This window comes from Ursus arctos, unplaced genomic scaffold (genome assembly GCF_023065955.2).
Source record: "Ursus arctos isolate Adak ecotype North America unplaced genomic scaffold, UrsArc2.0 scaffold_4, whole genome shotgun sequence".
Lineage (NCBI taxonomy): Eukaryota > Metazoa > Chordata > Mammalia > Carnivora > Ursidae > Ursus > Ursus arctos.
Genome location: NW_026623056.1, coordinates 17392752 through 17409447, shown reverse-complemented (window position 1 = coordinate 17409447; position 16696 = coordinate 17392752). Strand labels below are relative to the sequence as shown.

General features: G+C 47.0%; 1 protein-coding gene across 1 annotated transcript in view; it reads left to right on the top strand.

The window, feature by feature from the left end:
* The window catches only part of CUNH3orf70 (chromosome unknown C3orf70 homolog), a 78093-nt gene extending 67693 nt beyond the window's left edge, over window positions 1-10400 (top strand). The window contains exon 2 of the mRNA XM_026497354.4: window positions 4924-10400. Coding sequence (XP_026353139.1) covers window positions 4924-5480 — 557 coding nt within the window. The 3' untranslated portion in view covers window positions 5481-10400. The remainder of the gene's footprint in view (window positions 1-4923) is intronic.
* The last annotated feature ends 6296 nt before the right edge of the window (window positions 10401-16696 follow it).

Sequence of the window (16696 nt, the reverse complement as noted above, 5' to 3'; positions counted from 1 at the left end):
ATTGACAAAAATAAACGAAGGAGAAGGAACAGCTCTTGCTTACATAGAATTCTAAATAATAAATATAAAAGTAATGATGGTACTAGGAGATAACTGTTGGGCAAAAGCCAGAGTAGTGATTACTGGAGACCAGATCCACTTGTGCCTGCTAAAGATAGTAGGTGAACGTATGGTGACAAATGGGGTATTTGCACAGCTCAAAGTTATCTCTTCACAAGATACTTAAGATATAAAGGAAAAACACTAACTTTTCAATGGAGAAACCTAGACAGACAGCACATTAAACAAGCGTTCAAAGTTACCGTCATCTGTAATGAGATCAGCAGGTTACCTCCTGATAAAATGTATTGGAAAGGGTACAACATCATTTCTATGGGGATTTTTCCCCACTGTTTAAAAATATATTTTTTATTTTGAAAAAAATTATAGATTCACAGGTAGTTTTACAAAAAACAGAGATTCCATGTATCCTCCACCTGCTTTCCCCTAGTGACAACTAGAGTTGCAAAACGGTAGTTTATCATAACCAAAATAGCGATAGGGATGTTGTCAAATTATGGAACATTTCCGTCACCACGAGGATTCCTGGCGCTGCCCTTGTATATATAGGCTTGCTCCTTTTTTTTTTAAGATTTATTTATTTACCCCAGAGAGAGCACATGTGCACGAGAATGTGTGAGCAGGGGGAGGAGGAAAGGGAGAGAGAGAATCCCAAGCAGACTCCCGGCTGATTGGGGAGTCCAGTATGGGGCTCGATCTCACACCCCAAGATCATGACCTGAGCTGAAATCAAGAGTTGAAGGCCCAACCGACTGAACCACCCAGGCACCCCAGCCTTGCTCCTTTTAAAATTGGGCTGCTTGTTTTCTGTTCTAAGAATTCTTTATGTATTCTGGATCATAATGGCATTTCCCTTCCAGTCTGTTAATATAGTGAATTATACTGATTTCTTTTTGTATTAAAAATTGTGGTAAAATACACATACAATTTACCATCATAACTATTTTAAAGTTCAGTGTTATCAGCTACATTCATATTGTTATACGTCCATCACCAGTCTATCTCCAGAAACTCTCTTCATCCTGCAAAACTGAAACTCTATACCCGTTAAGCTGTTCTGTCTCATCTACTGGCCCCTGGCAGTCACTATTCCGTTTTCTTCCTGTATGAACTTGACTAACGTAGCTGGCTCACGTAAGTGATATCACACAGTATTTGTCTTTTTGTGACTGGCTTACTTCACTCAGCATAATGTCTTCAAGGTTCATCCCTGTTGTAGCATGGATTTCCATACTCTTTAAGGCTGGATAATAGTCATTGTATATTCCACATCCTGTTTCTCCACTGTTTGTCGACAGTTGGCTACTGTGAATAATGCTGCTATGAACATGGTTATGCAGCTACTCTCTTTAAGACCTCACTTTCATTTTTGGGGCGGTCTATACCCAGAAATGGAATTGCTGGGTTATATCTGGATTTTTCTTTTACTCCCTCCACTTTCTATTCCGCAAGCCCTGTCTCTCCCTGAATATCTTTTCCTTCTAGAGACTGAAGTTTTGAAAGTTCTCATCTATTTATTTAAATAGCATAGTAGAACCTTAATTAAAAAGACTGTTCAGAGAAGAGGGTACAGTGGTTATGGAATTTCCTGGCTACGTGGCCAGGAGCCACCCGTTGTTTCAGTCCTCGCTATTGCAGTGTGTTCGTTTGTTTGATTCCCTTAGTAAGGACAGGACAGCAGACATAATTGAATTTCTCTGATAATTCAGGATCTTGTGATGCTTCAGGGCTATCATTACAAGCATAGACTCACAGTATAGCATACACAGGGCCGAAGTTATTGGAGAGTGGAGTGAAGTACAAACCCTTCTGGACTCTTTACAAAACTAAATCCTTGATACAAGGTGGTTTTCTCCTGTTAATTTTGTGCTATAAGAAAATCAAACAATATAGTGTCAGAATTGATTGATGTTTGAAAGATGTTTACGAAACTTAGTTTCTCATCTGGCCGTCTTTACTATTTTTTTCTTCTGTGCCTTTCTCTTTACACCTCTGTCCCCATATCGCCCGGTAATGGGCTGTCACCCTAGCTTGGAGTAAGCACCTTCAATAGGTGTTACTTGCGGAAGCAGATGGAGTGTGGAATGCTCTATTCCTCACAGCTTTGTCTCCCAGCTGCGTTTTTCTTTCTTTTACTGCACTTCAAGGAAGAAAAACCGAGCTTTGGAGAAGACAGGACTAGAGAAAGTAGAACAACTGAGATGAAGAGAAAGAGCAAAGAATTTTTGAAGAAGCACAAAGGAGGGTAGGGCCAGGGGGCAGGGCAGGGAAGAAAGGACAGGGTGCTTACAGAAGTCCCAAAGTCAGGCTTCATGGAGTCCCTCCTTCTTTGGACTTAAAGCGCTGAACCCTGTGAGTCTGAGGAGAAATTTCTAGGAACTTCTACAGTGTGACAAGTAGATAACCAAACCAGAGGTCACTTGGGCCAGAGTGAACTTCATCAGCATGCGACAACAGGCATTTTAGTGCCCGTCATCCCCAGCCTCCTGCCCTCAGTAACCACCAGTCCACCAGCCAAGAATAGAGAAGACCAACTTCCATTCCAGACATCCTGTTCATCATTCTGTGAACATAAGGGGAGCAGTCTCCCCAAGTTCTGCGAGTAGTCCCTTCTCTGCCCTTGCCGGACAGCTCTTTCTCTGGTCTTGGGGCTGGAGGATTGGAGGGGAGGCTCAAAGGTCTGCCTTCTTTGTCTCTTCAGCTGATAATGCCTGTGATGCTTGGATTGTGGAGGTCCCGCAATACCAAACTATTAGTCTTATTGATTTGAACTTTTCTTGACAAGTAATAATGCTGTACTGTCTTTACAGATAACAAAGAAATAAAGATACGTGGCATATTTGAAACATAGTTCCCCAGGCAGGTGTGACGGGTTCTTCTCACCTGTATTTTTATCAGACCATATAGGGTTTGCATGATACATGTCCAGGCTTCAAAGCAGACCTAGGAACCCAAAGGCTTAACAGTTTTAAATGTACCTTTCCCGTGTGTTAATCCGGAGTGAAGCTGAATATATTTTTCAAGTAATTTAGTTACAATGAAATTATAACAACTAAGCCTACATTTTTGTACAGTGGTCAAGAAACAGAATTAAAAGATATAGGCAGGCTAATTGATGTTCAAAGATTACTGATGTCATACTATTTGTGGCCTCGTTTGCTGCTCACACTTCTGATCTGAAATTGCTATTCTCCCGTGGCCTAAATAAGTTGTTAAAAAGTCTAAGGTAGTTTTCCTTACAAATGTGATTTCTGTCCCAGAATTTCCAGTCTGACCAAGAAATAAACAGGAGCAGGTGCTGTGCGCGATGAGCGAACTGCTTGCAAAGAGACCCTCATGAGAGTATCAGAAGTCAGGAGTTCTCAGCCAGGGCGGCTCTGAGCCTCGGACTCGGTGCTAAGGGCTGGCGGCGGTTTTGACTGTCACGCCTGCGGAGAAGGTGCTCCTGGCTCCTAATGGGTGGAGGTCAGGGCTGCTGTTGAACACCCTGCAGTGCACAGGACAGCCCCTACAACAAAGAATTATCTGGTCTACAATGGCAATAGTGCTAAGGTTAAAGAGTGCTGTCATAAATAATCAGAAGATACAGTATGGACTGATTGATCATCAGGCGTATTAGGAAAAACCCAAGACGGGGTCTGCAGTTGTGGCTGTTGTCTCTGAGTTTTTCAGGTTTTTGTTTTTGTTTTAACTTCCAGATTTCTATTCTGAAATCATTTTAGATGTACAGATTCATCTGTATCTCTGTTTCCTTAGCACTTGGTACACAGAGGCTTTGCAAAATGTTGAGTGAGGTGAAAGAGAACAAAGAGACACATTAGGAACAGATCTATTCAGGTTTCACTTCCACGGGGAGCTCCGAGCAGAAAGTTTGTAGATAAGCTCCTTGGTATCCTGGAAACACCCAGTAGGTCACCTCCTAACCCACCTGTACCCTTGCTTCTGCTTGGCTTGGGTTGCCTAGTGCCAGTGGAGTTGGTGGCAGGAAGAACGTCTGAGTGGGCCATGGATGAGCTTGGGTCTTGAAAGAGATCATTTCACACCTCGTTACCTTACCCCAGCCGTTGCCGGTGGCTAGGACAACCCTACAGGCCACTACCTATTAAATCTGTGTGTAGATATGTATTCTGATGAAAACCTAGAAACCGAAAATGTGGAAGTCTTCTGTAATCCTGATAATAAATTGGTATATTTTCCTCCAGTTTTTAAATGTACACATTAACATATATATTAATATAGAATTACTAAAGATAGAATGGAATTAGAATTTTATTTTTATTAATTTTTTTAAAAGATTTTATTTATTTATTTGACAGACAGCCAGTGAGAGAGGGAACACAAACAGGGGAGTGGGAGAGGAAGAAGCAGGCTCCCAGCAGAGGAGCCTGATGTGGGGCTCCATCCCAGAATACCAGGATCACGCCCTGAGCCGAAGGCAGACGCTTAACGACTGAGCCACCCAGGCGCCCCGGAATTAGAATTTTATAGTCGTCTATTCTACAGCGTGTTTTTATCATACTGTATCTTGGGCATTCAGTGTTACAGTGTGAGGGGTAAAACTTTTAAAATTGTCTGTAAAGTAAGGATTTTAGTATATACCCATTGGAGAGGTATTAGACATAAATATGAATTAAAATTTTTGTGTGTTGAATTTCTTAGATGAAAATACCATGATGTTATTACGTACCACGCTGTATTTTTCATTGATTATAACAATGTTGATGATTCTATTACTGGTTTCTTTTGCAAAGTTGAAATATTTTTAAAAACACCTGAGTGCTCAGAAAGAAACCATTATGGCTACGTTAATGCAGTTTGTGTCCTGCTCTTAGACTTCAGCCACCTTTTTGGTGTTCCCCACAGGCAAGTACGTGTATCAGCCTATGACCCCCGTGGAGCAGCTTCCGAGCACTGAGATTCCTGCGAAGCCTCGGGAACCCACAAACACCATTCAGATCTCAGTGTCACTCACTGAACACTTTCTGAAATTTGCATCTGTCTTCCAGCCGCCCCTCCCCCCGGATTCACCGAGGTACTGTATGATCTCAGACCTCTTTATCGACAACTATCAGGTTAAATGCATTAACGGGAAGATGTGTTACGTGCAGAGGCAGCCAGCGCCGCATTCCCACAAGATGAGCCCCGAGGAGGTCTCTGCACACGATGCCTTAATTTCGAGAGAGAGCAATACACCAAAAATAGATCACTGCTCTTCTCCCTCAAGTTCTGAGGACTCCGGGATCAATGCGATCGGGGCTCACTATGTGGAATCGTGTGATGAGGACACAGAAGAAGGAGCAGAACTGAGTTCCGAGGAAGATTACAGTCCGGAGAGCAGCTGGGAGCCAGATGAGTGCACCCTTCTCTCCCCGTCACAGTCTGATCTGGAGGTGATTGAGACAATAGAAACCACCGTGTGAGAGTGCAGGCGGGAAGCCACGGCCGCGGATCCGTGCTGAGCTTTTGTACTCTGGCCGATGGACCCTTTTTCCACTGCAGTTGGTATTTTCTACCCTCTCTACCAACCGTAGCAGTTCGCTGGCCTGCTGATTAGCATCACTCTTACGTTAGTCTTACAACTAAGACAGTCTTTTTCTTATAAATGGTTTTCTTTTGTATCTTGACTTATTTTCTATGTAGCATCTGGTGTCATGGATTGTGACCCAGCCTTAATCTCACTGGGAACTTGAAAGCAATGAGGTGCAGAGTACCAGGCATCAGGTTGAAGAGCTGCCCGGGGTGAAGGAGGCAGTGGAGGGGCGGGTTCCACACACACACACACACACACACACACACACTTTGGGTGTGCCACACGCGCCCCTACCCTGCTCGTCTCAAATGGGGGTCAGCTCATGAGAGGGGAGCAGGGTGTGCCCTGGTAGAGGCCACGCTGTCCCTTTCCCTTCTTCCCACCACCTGCGTGGGCCTGGGCCAGTGTGGCCTCGGCCTGCTCCTGCAGGTTCCCGGAGACCCCCGCTCAACCCCTGGTTCTGGCCGGTGTCCGCATACCGTGCATGACCCGGGCTGGAGCCAGACCTTCCCTGAAGAGGAGCGGACACCTTCAGTTCCCTGTTCAGTCCGGCTTTAGCTGGGGGCCTGTGCTCTGCGGGGTGCAGCGCGCACATGCGGACTGAAGAGGACCTGCCTCCTGACAGGGAGGGGTCCGCAGCCCGATAGACTGGGCCAGTGCATGCAGGTCATGGTACCCAGAAGCTCGGGAACCCAGGGGAGGGGAAGAGGTTCTAGGCTGGCAGCTGGGGAACGTGTTGCAGTGTTCGAGCTGGCCTCTTGGGTGGGTTCCTCCACGTTTCCCTGTTTTTCTTAATTGTTCTTCAAGTCCGGGGAAAACTTTTAGGAAGTTATATAGGGATTATATTTAGGAGGCGGGCACATCTGATGTCTTAAGAAAAAAAATCAATAATAGTTTTAGTTAGCATGGAAATGCTAAAGACAGCAGTCCTTTAGGGATTAGGAATGAATCTAATAGGTTTGATTAATTCTGCTTCATTTGGGTGTATGAAGCATTAGAATGGTTTAGGTGAGCAATGGATTAGAATTCAGTATGATGCATGGATTTTTTTATGCAAATGCAAAAGCAGTTGAAATAGTTTGCTGCTAAGTCAGGAGAAAATATTTTGTGTGATATTCACTTTACTACAGTACTAGTCATAGTCTGTTGTACCTGTTCTCTTCTCTCTCACAAAATAGTGAATAATTCTTTCTTATTTAGCTCTCTTCAGAATTCTCCTAATTTCCATTTATACAAGGTGTTTTTGCGTGAGTTGCTTACCTGCCATTTCTCCAGATCTGCTTTCTGTGAGGCATCGTTAAGAATCCAGGAAGTTTAAAATATGGCCCTAATGAAACCAGAGCTAACAGAGGTATCCTAACCACGAGCGTGCTCTCGGGGCATTATCTCGTGCTCTGCCCGCATTTGGGCACATCTCTTCTGTGTCACGTGAGTTTGTATTTTAAGTAATAAGAAGAGGCCCACGGTTGTGTTCTTCCCCGAAGCCTCCATTTGGCATCCTTCACAAATCACTCTAGGCAGGGTCTGCTATCTTAGTTGTATGTGTAGTTCACAGGATCGGCTAGAACATTTTCGTTAGGCTTAGGTGCCCGGAACATCCCTAGGGATTAGAAAGCAGAGTACGCGTATTCCTTTGAAAACAGTGTTAGAACTTCCTATGCTTGATGAGAATGCAGCGTAAAGTTCCCACTTACTGAAATGTGAGGACTCAACAAGTCGAACCAGGAAGGTGGTGAGAGGAGCTGCGGGAACAGCGGGTACAGGAAAGGGCAGGTGGAGGCCGGGGTGCAGAGAGCGGCTTCCCCAGCCCCGATGGCTTAGGGACAGACCTCACAGAGCCTGCCCTCGGTTCTCGGAGCCTCCGTGGTGGAGGGCATGGAGGCCGAGTCCTGGAAGCCGAGCGGTGCAGCCAACCACTGTACGCTCAGGCTGGACACCAGGGTCCTGTGTGCACCTGCCCGTGGGAGCTCACTGAAGCCCTGGGTGGGCGTATGGAGGGTCATCTTTCTCTACACCTTTCCTATCAGTTCTCAAATCTGGGCCCACATTCTCATTCATTAAACTGATTGGAGTCAACCAGCAGGTCTCCAAAGCCATGGAAATATGTGGTCATGAGGCCATGTTTCTGAAGCTGGCTGTGTCAGGGTTGGGGCCTTCATTGGTAATATCTATGACTTTTGCCTAGGTTCCTGTTTTTTAAACTCCTGAACTGCCATTCAAATTACCCATGATTTTAATGGAATTTTTGGAGTTATTAGTGGTTGATAATCACTTTAAATATTTGCACAATCTCTTTATAATTAAAAACTCACTAAGCTTCACTTGCTACTGTTTTATAGAATTGGAGATACTCCATTGGATTCTAAATATCAGATGCTCCTGGATCTCAAAATAGCCTTTTCTAAACAAGCACAAGCAAGAATTTCTTTGTCCTAGCACTATTAATAATTCTCTGGAAATCATATATGATTGAACCAGAATTGTTTCTTTATGCTTGCATTCCAAAAACAACTGATAAGGATATAAAAATGTGTATTTACAACTTAAATTCTAGGCCTATCTGTTATATATTATATAAAAGAATTTCTCTGTAAACCTGATATTATATTGCTCATTTGTATAAGCATATTTATAGGCACTTTAGAAAATGTTTAGACTGCATTGTGTATTATAGACATCAAACACAGTCGTGTTAAATAGACTTTTGGTTAATACTTATCCATTGACAGGTATGAAAACTTTATAACGTGAACCTGGTAGTTTGCTCACTTGGAGCAAAGAGTTGGGCTGTGTGGATGGAGAAACTGCTTTGGGGTCCTTGATGGAAACCGGGCACCATGCTCACTTCCTGCAAGTTGGTGTGAAAGCTGTCCGGTGGAAGATGCAAAGTAAGTGCTGGGGGGATGTAGCTTTCTTACTGAACCAACATTTATCTTAGAATCGTCACGGTTCAAATATGCTCATAACTTTTCGGAGAAATGACAAACCGATTAAAACGCCTTTGTGGTTTTAACTCTTTGGCACATTAACAAATAAGGCTTTCCCGTCAAATCTAGGTATTTTTTTACCTTGTAATTTTTAAGATTTGAAGTAAGAATTTGAGAAAACCCTGGAGAAAAATCAGTTGCTTTCCTGGAAAAGGAAAATGTGTAGTTGAAGGTAATACAAAACCAAACCAAATGAAACCCCCCAAGCCAAACAGCACCGCGAAGTGGTCGTCCTGAAGTACCTTTGGGATTTGGTCTAGGATTTGATCCTGTCTTAGGGCTGGTGGTTTAATTTTTTAACCTCCACTTCCTGGCCTCTTTGAGACCGTTCTTTTGGGACTAATCGTAACAAACTCCTTTTATACAAATTTCTCTATATGGGTAACAGGACACCACCTTTAGAAAACTGTCAAAATACCCAGACATGTTTGGCGGTGTAAGTACTATAGGCAAGGAAAAAAGCACAAGTTAAACTAATATTTATACGTCAGCTCTTGATTTTTCCATCTTGTTTGCAAAGTTGTATTGACATGTTTTGGCTTTTCACATGAGGGAAACATTTTAACAGTTTTCCTTCCTACTCCTCTCCCCACGGGAGGTGGGAGCCAGAATTGAGGAGACCGGTTGCATTCTAGGCTTTTCGATGAGCAGTATGGGATTGTGTCTCTTCCACCGAGGAGGAGAGGGAAAGGAAGTGGGAGTTGTACTCGCTGTTTCAGTGCTGTGATTCCAGGGATGTCCGTATTTCTCACCTCCGAACGTAAGTGTAAGGGCACTTCTCAAAATTAATTTTAGAATTCTTTACCTTTTAAAAATGTTACGTCTCCACTCCCTTTCATTACTCTGGGAAATGGAGAGTTGACTGTACTGCGTGCGAAAGGGCCGTGTTTCTGTTAGTGCTTTGAGCTCTTCTGTTGAGACGGAAGCAGTGCCCTCTTCCTGGTGTGGACAGGTCTGAAAGCACATCATCACCTGGGCTTTAACAGTGAGCTTCTGTAGCATTGTGTCCACATACACTTTTAAGGCTGTTCATTCCTTGCAATATTCACTTACGGTGCCAGTTTTTGCACCTGTCTATTTTAAAGTTTTAAGCACAATGTTGACCCCTCTGTAATTTCCTAAACTTATATTGTTTTCCTACAGACTGCTCAACTTTCCTTTATGTATAATACTTTAGGAAAATACTTCCTTGTAAAATAAATGTAACTTTTTTTTCTTTTGTACCAGCACAAATCTGATATTTTGGAGTTTGGAATATTCTCTCCCGCAGCTTTCTCCTTTGGAGAGGTTCTGTCTGGTTACATAACGCATTGTGAACTAAACAAAACCAAACCAGAAACCCGTGTTTGTGAAATGTGTAACTTGTATATTGAGTGCTTCCTTTGTGCCAGAGAACACGCAGTTGACCTCATTCTCACACTTGGACTGTACAAAACCCAGGAAGCGCAGTGGAGAGTTTTTACTTGTAACGGTAACATGCTCATGGCCAACTGCTCCCAACTCCCCGAACACTTTGTAACAAGAACTTTTGTGTTGGCTACATCAGGTTTATACCAATAAAACTTACACCCCCCCCCCCAGTCGTTATTTCACACAAAGCCACAGCTTTGTAGTTGGTTTACACATCCCACAGGCCGTGCGAGACAGTTCCAACCGTAGGTCCTCGGGGTGCAGTCACTTCGTCACCAAGGCTCAGGGTCCAGACCTTGGCGTAGCAAATTCAGAGGCTCAATTTGCTAAGTCACGCTTGGAGCAGCTTCTGGGGTTGGATTTCATGGAATAACCTCGCTAGGGACTGCGAAATAAATCCCCGTATCAGTAACAATCATGCCGTCGTTACTCTTATTCGTCCTCACAGCCCGCTTTCTACAAGTGAGCCTCACAGCAGCGCTCTGAGGGAGGTCTCAGCACTGCGTGTCACAAACCAGGGAAAGTGCTCGAGGAGCGACTCTCTTTGCCCGTCGTGGCACAGCTCGGAGGTAGTAGGAGTCGATGCAACCCAGTTACTTTGGCTCTAGGGCTCACGTTCTTGGCCCTTTGCCTGGGTGGCCCCCTCCGGTGGCACCTCTTCCCACCCTCAGGGCACCGGGAGGCTGAGTCAGGACGCTGCCAGTGAAGCTGGGAGCAGAGGGGGCGCCATGCCTGTGTCCACCCCAGCGCACCCCTGCCCGCAGGCGGGTGCCTCGCGCCTCCGCCGGGGGGGGGGGGGGGGGGGGGGCTGCTTTGCGGACCGTGTTGGCGCAACGCCAGCAGACTTCCTTCCTGGCTCCCCCTCCCGTGCTCCACACAGACCACTTCCCAGCACACACACACCGTCTTGCTGCAGGTATTTCCGTGCTACCGTGAGGCTGTGGCTTCTTCCATGTTTAATCACCTCTAGACTAGCATTGCAGGCTAGCTTTTCTGTCTTCACAAAAGATGACTTGTCTTAAAATGACTTTTGCCGACAGCTCATCTCATCTACTGCGTGTGCATTTTACTCACTTAACTCTACATAATTGTACTGCCAACTTCTAGAAGGCATCTCATTGTAGCCTCGTACAAATGCTGACTCCATACACTTTTATTCTGCAATAAACTTTAATTTAGCATCCCGTCCTCATTACAATTCAATCACTGTGAACTGGTAGTGCCTTTAACCCTTGCCGTGCCACCCGGTTCTGCGCGGGCTGAAGGGAGTGAGCAGGACCTTGGGACTCAGGTTGTCGCAGTAGGGCTCAAGGAGGTGCAGTCAGGGGTCAGATGGAATTCTGCAGGAACCAGGCAGGTGTGGGAACTGATGGAAATGAAAAGCAAGGCAAAGCAAACATGCCAGATATTAGTGGTGTTTTTCTGTTTGCCTTTTTGAATTTTCCTAGTTCTCTAAAATGAGCTGATACTACTTCATAATCAGAAACCCAGCACATTATTTTGAAGATGATGAATCCTAGGACAGCGAGCGCAGGCGGAGCATTTGCAGGGTATGTGGGGCGGAGGTGGAGAGCCCACAGGTCTGGGCAGGGACTCACGTGCTCGGGCACCTGCTGGGGGAGACTGAAGGCTGGACTGGGGAGTGAGTGTCCTTGAGCTAACTGGCCTCCACTGAGCAGTGACCCCGTTCCAGGCCTCCAACCATGGATGGAAAGTTCTTGTGCCGGTGGGTTGGAGAGAGGAGAGGATTTGTTTCTTACTGTGGCTCAGTCCCCAGCCGGAAGCTCCGCATGTGAATTTGGAGACAGATCAGAAGGCTTGGGCTTCTGTGGATACCTTAGCCCTTTGTATCACCCAGTGTAAGACCCTGGATGGTTTATCCCAAGAAAGGGATCTGGAGCGTTGCTGCGAGATGCGGGCCACGCAGCACTGTGAAGCAGCAAAGGAAGGCCGCGTCTGAAGGGGGATGTGACCAAGCGTTTTCCCAGATGTCAGCCTGTCGTCCACACCCCGTAACTCTGTGTGGTAGGCGGGAGATGAGAATTTTGTGAATTTATGGCTGAAGCAACCAGTAGCAAAGGCAAGGTAAGTGAGTCCTGTGTGGCAGGTAAGTCGCAGGCCCGAGCTCCGCATGTCTACTGAGATTCTAGAACCGGCTGGCGTGACTGCCTCACTTGTTGGGCCTGTGCAAACCCTCTTCTGCTCCTGCTTCCGTCTGTTCCCTCTGCTCTCCCTCACCCGTCTCTCTCCTTCCCACACCTGAGGCTCTGTGGTGGTCCGTCGCACATGCCCCGGCCCACCTCTGTCTGGACTGGCCCTGGCTCTAGGTGGAGGCGTCAGTGAGCCACAGCTCAGCCCTCTGGGCACCCCTGATATTGCCCTTGCTGCTGAGTCGCTCTGGCTTTGTGCCCAGCTTGGCTGGACCTGGACCCGGGTCTGGCCTGGGGCCTCAGACACTGCCTTGTGCTCGGGTGTGGTCCTGGGTCTAAGAACTCTGTTGGGAATCAGCACTTTGTTACTCGCTGCCTCTGCCTTCTCCCCTTCCCGGCCCTGTTAGGGTGGGGCCTTTGATGCCAACTGCTTTCTTAATTATTGCACATCCTCTGTCATCACCTGTTATGGACTATGTCTCTTGGGACCAGTGTACTTCAGGGGACTGTGTAGACCCAGACTCTGATTACCTGGTCATGAATGTGTGGTATCTGCTTAAATGGGGCCCCATGCAGTAGACAAAGGGCTCCCGCCCTGGTGTTTAGAATCTGCTATGTGAACTGCGATGCCAAACTGCACAAAGCAAATGTAGGCATGTCCACATATCTATAGAAGGACCTGGAAAAGCCACTGCAGTCTATCCACAGTACCACTCTAAGAGGCCACACAGTCCAGGAGCTTTTGGGAAGACCCTGGGTTGGGGGACTGCTCTGTGTCTGGAGGGGGTTCTCACTGAGGCCTGGGTGGAATTTGTACAGGGAACCACACAGCCTGTTCAACCTGGGAATCTAGAATAAGAAAGCTCACTCTAGCACAATTTCGGGGCTGCACTGAGTGAATGGAGAGGACACCAGGGATTTGGGTTTCCCAAGGATCCCGAGGCCCTAGATAAATGTGGGGCCCACAGTGGGCATCTCTGGATAGGTCACTGAGAGGTCAGTGTAAGATCAGTGGGTCCAACTGGAATTCACTGGGTATCCTTTTAGATTACTGGGGGTCCCAAAGGGGTCAGTTCTACCCCAAAGGATTTATTTTCATCCCATAAACAAACCAAGAGTCAGGGAGGTGGTGAATTCCTGAGCTGCGCGCTATGTTCCCTGAGTCCAGTGGGAAATCACTGGGCCCCATATTATGTCTGATGCAGCCACTCCGAAAGGGAATAACGGGGTCGCAGAGAGGTCGGCAAAGGGGAGGATGAAGGGAGGAATCACCATCTCGGGTGGAGATGAGGGTGTAGTGTGGGAAGGTTGAAGGGTGATGGGCAGACCCATCCTTCTAGAGAGAAGAGGCTGGGTTGGGCATGGCACCCCGCAGATTATTAGGAAAAAATCCTGACCTTTGAGACAGATGTGGTGTGGCGTTCTGAGGGGGAACATGTCAGGGAGGAGTGGGGGCCACCAGGCCTCTTGGTCTTGGAGACGAGCCCCAGTGGGAGGCTGAGGCCCAGCCCCACCAGCAGCTTTACTGAGCAGATCTGGGAGGCTCCGCTGGCTGGGGCAGGAGGCAGGTATCAGGGCTTGCGCACTAGAAGCCAAGCTCAGGGGGGACGGTGCGAGGGTGGTGCGCCCACCTGTCTTACCTACCCTGTCGGCGCCCGCCGAAGCTGTAGACGTTCATGCGGGCAGGCGTAGGTTCCAGAAGGGGTCAGTTACCTCTACCCTTTGACCCTACGAGATCATTCCTAAGCTTACACCCAACAGAACTGCGTACATATGTTCACAGGAAGAATGGTAACAGGCGCATACTGGAAACAATCCAAATGGCCATTAACAACACAACGGAGGAATGACGGCATAGTCATGTAATAGACTGAATTCAGCACTGAGAACGGGTAACGAAGATAAATCTCACAAACATAATTGGAGTGAAGGAAGCCCCTTCCAAAAGAGTCCATAATGTACTTTATTTATATAAAGTTCAAAACAAGCAAAACTATGCTGTTAGAAGTCAGGATGGCGGTTAGCTTGGGGGCATGAAGAACAGAGAAAGTCCTACTGGTGTCTCCACCGAACTAAGCCAGCTGTACGCATCAGGTCTGTGAACATTTCTGTCCATTAAAAAAGTGACTTTAAAGAAAATACGGTGATACCGATTACATTTTAAGCACTGTGCTATGGAGGACATGGGAGTGCACAGAACACAGTTCTGCTCTCAAGTGATGGAGACAGGACCCCCCCCCCCCCCCAAGTGTGGACAAAGGGTGAGTCAAACTGCCATTTTCCTCAAGGAGCTGTGCAAGGCTTCACAGAGTATCAGCGTGAGGAGGAGGCTGGTGGCCTCCTGGGACCAGCGTGAGGAGGAGGAGGGGCCCCTGGGATGAAGCCTGATGAGCCAGGGCTGCCCTCCAGAAGCTCAAGGGTGCTCCGGCTCCCCGGGGCCTGCAGTTGGCTGTGGGCTGCCTAGAGGACAGCACAGGAAGAGGCCTTCCCTGAACCTTTGGTCACGTCAAAGGCATCTGGTCCTGGAGATGCACCTTTGGAAAAACATTTTCAGCAGGCAGAGCTGAGTGGAAACATACTGTTTCTAAAAGGATCCCCAAAGCTCTGAATTATTTATTCGCTAAAGCATTCATCATTGATGAGGCCCCCTGTTGGCTTTCCTCTTCCACAAACACCTTCCCTCCCCCTCACCACAGAAGGTTCTGGTTGGCAATGCTATCTTTGTAAAGCATCTTCCCACCCATCACTTGGACCTTTGCTATAGATGGAGATGGCTTTTATTTTTATTTTTCAGAAGAGCAGACAGCCTCCTCAGCTCACGTGTGGGCCAGCGGTGGGGCTCCTTATTGGCAACCCAGCACTCTCTCCGGCAGTCCTTTCTGCTGTTTGTGGAGAACTGAGTGACACTCTCCCCGATGGTAGTGGTGGGGCCAAACACAGTGGGCAGGGGGCACTCAGCCGAAGCTGGGGGCTGAGAGTAACCGTTTTCCGGTGGGCCACAGTAATACTCCAATACTTGCTGTTTACCAGGAAGGAGCCAGCTGTGACGGATACTGCCATGTTTTGACCAACCAGAATCCACTCCCCTCTCCCAGCAGAGCCTTGATGTCCTTTCAGAGGATCGTCTCTTCCTCCCCCACAGGGGGCAGTGTGAGAAGAGACTCTTCGGACCAGGTGCCTGCCCTCCCCAAACAGTACCTGAAGGGTCTACGGAAGCTTCCTGCCCACATCCTTCCTCTGCCACCTGTCACAGCCAAGGGGTGAGTGTGTGACCTAGCAAAGCAGCTGGAGCTCAGCACTGGGGCTGGAGTGGGGGACACTTAGAGCTGTCTGCTCCTAGTCTGCTCCTTGACCCTGGGAGCTCCCCCATTCCTCTCTGTGAGTTCCGTGGCGGTGTCAGCAGAACCGCTGCTGTTGCTGAGTCTAGAAATATTTCCAGACAAATATCTGCCCCTAAGGGACTGCTTCGAAGCAGGACCTGACATCATTGCAGAGCAGAACATCTGCTCAGTGCCATGAGAGGGACAGGGATGGCGGCTTCCAGATGGCAGGGACTGGAGCTCTGTGCGGGCCTCCCACACCCCCCGTGCCCCGTGCTGCCCAGTACTCAGGGTCCGTTTCTCATCTACCCTTAGGTGAGACAAGAGGGCTCTTCAGATCCAATCCAGATACGCTCTTAGGGAAGCATGACCTGAATATAAAGATGCTGTAATTTATTCAATGGTGCTGTGACTAGAATGAGAAGTTAAAGAACTCGAGGACTGGTAAATAGGACAGGGGCTAAAGAAGAGCCATTTGTTGTTTACTGGCTCTGACTGGAACAGAAGTTCTGATATTCAGAATAGCTTTTGCTCTTTAGACTATAAAAGGAAGAAGGGCAGTCACCAAATTTTGTTTTGAGAATATCAGGTGCCTTGGGCTTTAATTTGAGGCTCATTGAGAAACCTGATGTGTACTTTGGGCAGAGAGCATCACTAGCTCCGGAATCACAGTTCTGAGTTCAAATCCCTGATCTGCCACTTAAAAAACTACATTTCAGGTGCACAGCTTTATAATTGGACATCTGTACGCACTACAAAGTGGTCACTGCCATCCATCACCAAACAGTCGACCCCTTCATCCATTTTGGGCACCCTTCAACCCCCTTCCCCTCTGGTAACCACCAGTCTTTTCTCTGTATCTATGAGTTTGTTTTGTTTTATTTTGTTTGTTCATTTGCTTTGTTTTTTTAGATTCCTTATTTGAGTGAAATCATACAGTATTTGTCTTTTTCTGTCTTATTTTGCTTAGCATAAGATCTGTAAGTTCCATCCATGTTGTTGTAAATGGCAGGATCACATTATTCTTTTTTAAAGATTTTATTTATTTATTTGAGAGACAGAAAGTGAGAGACAGAGCACGAGTGGAGGGGGAAGGGCAAAGGGAAAGGGAGAAGCGGACTCCCCGCTGAGCCCAATGTGGGGCTCAATCCCAGGACCGTGGGATTATGACCTGAGCCGAAGGCAGACAGACACTTAACTGACTGAACCACCCAGGTACCCTGATCTCATTCTTTTCTA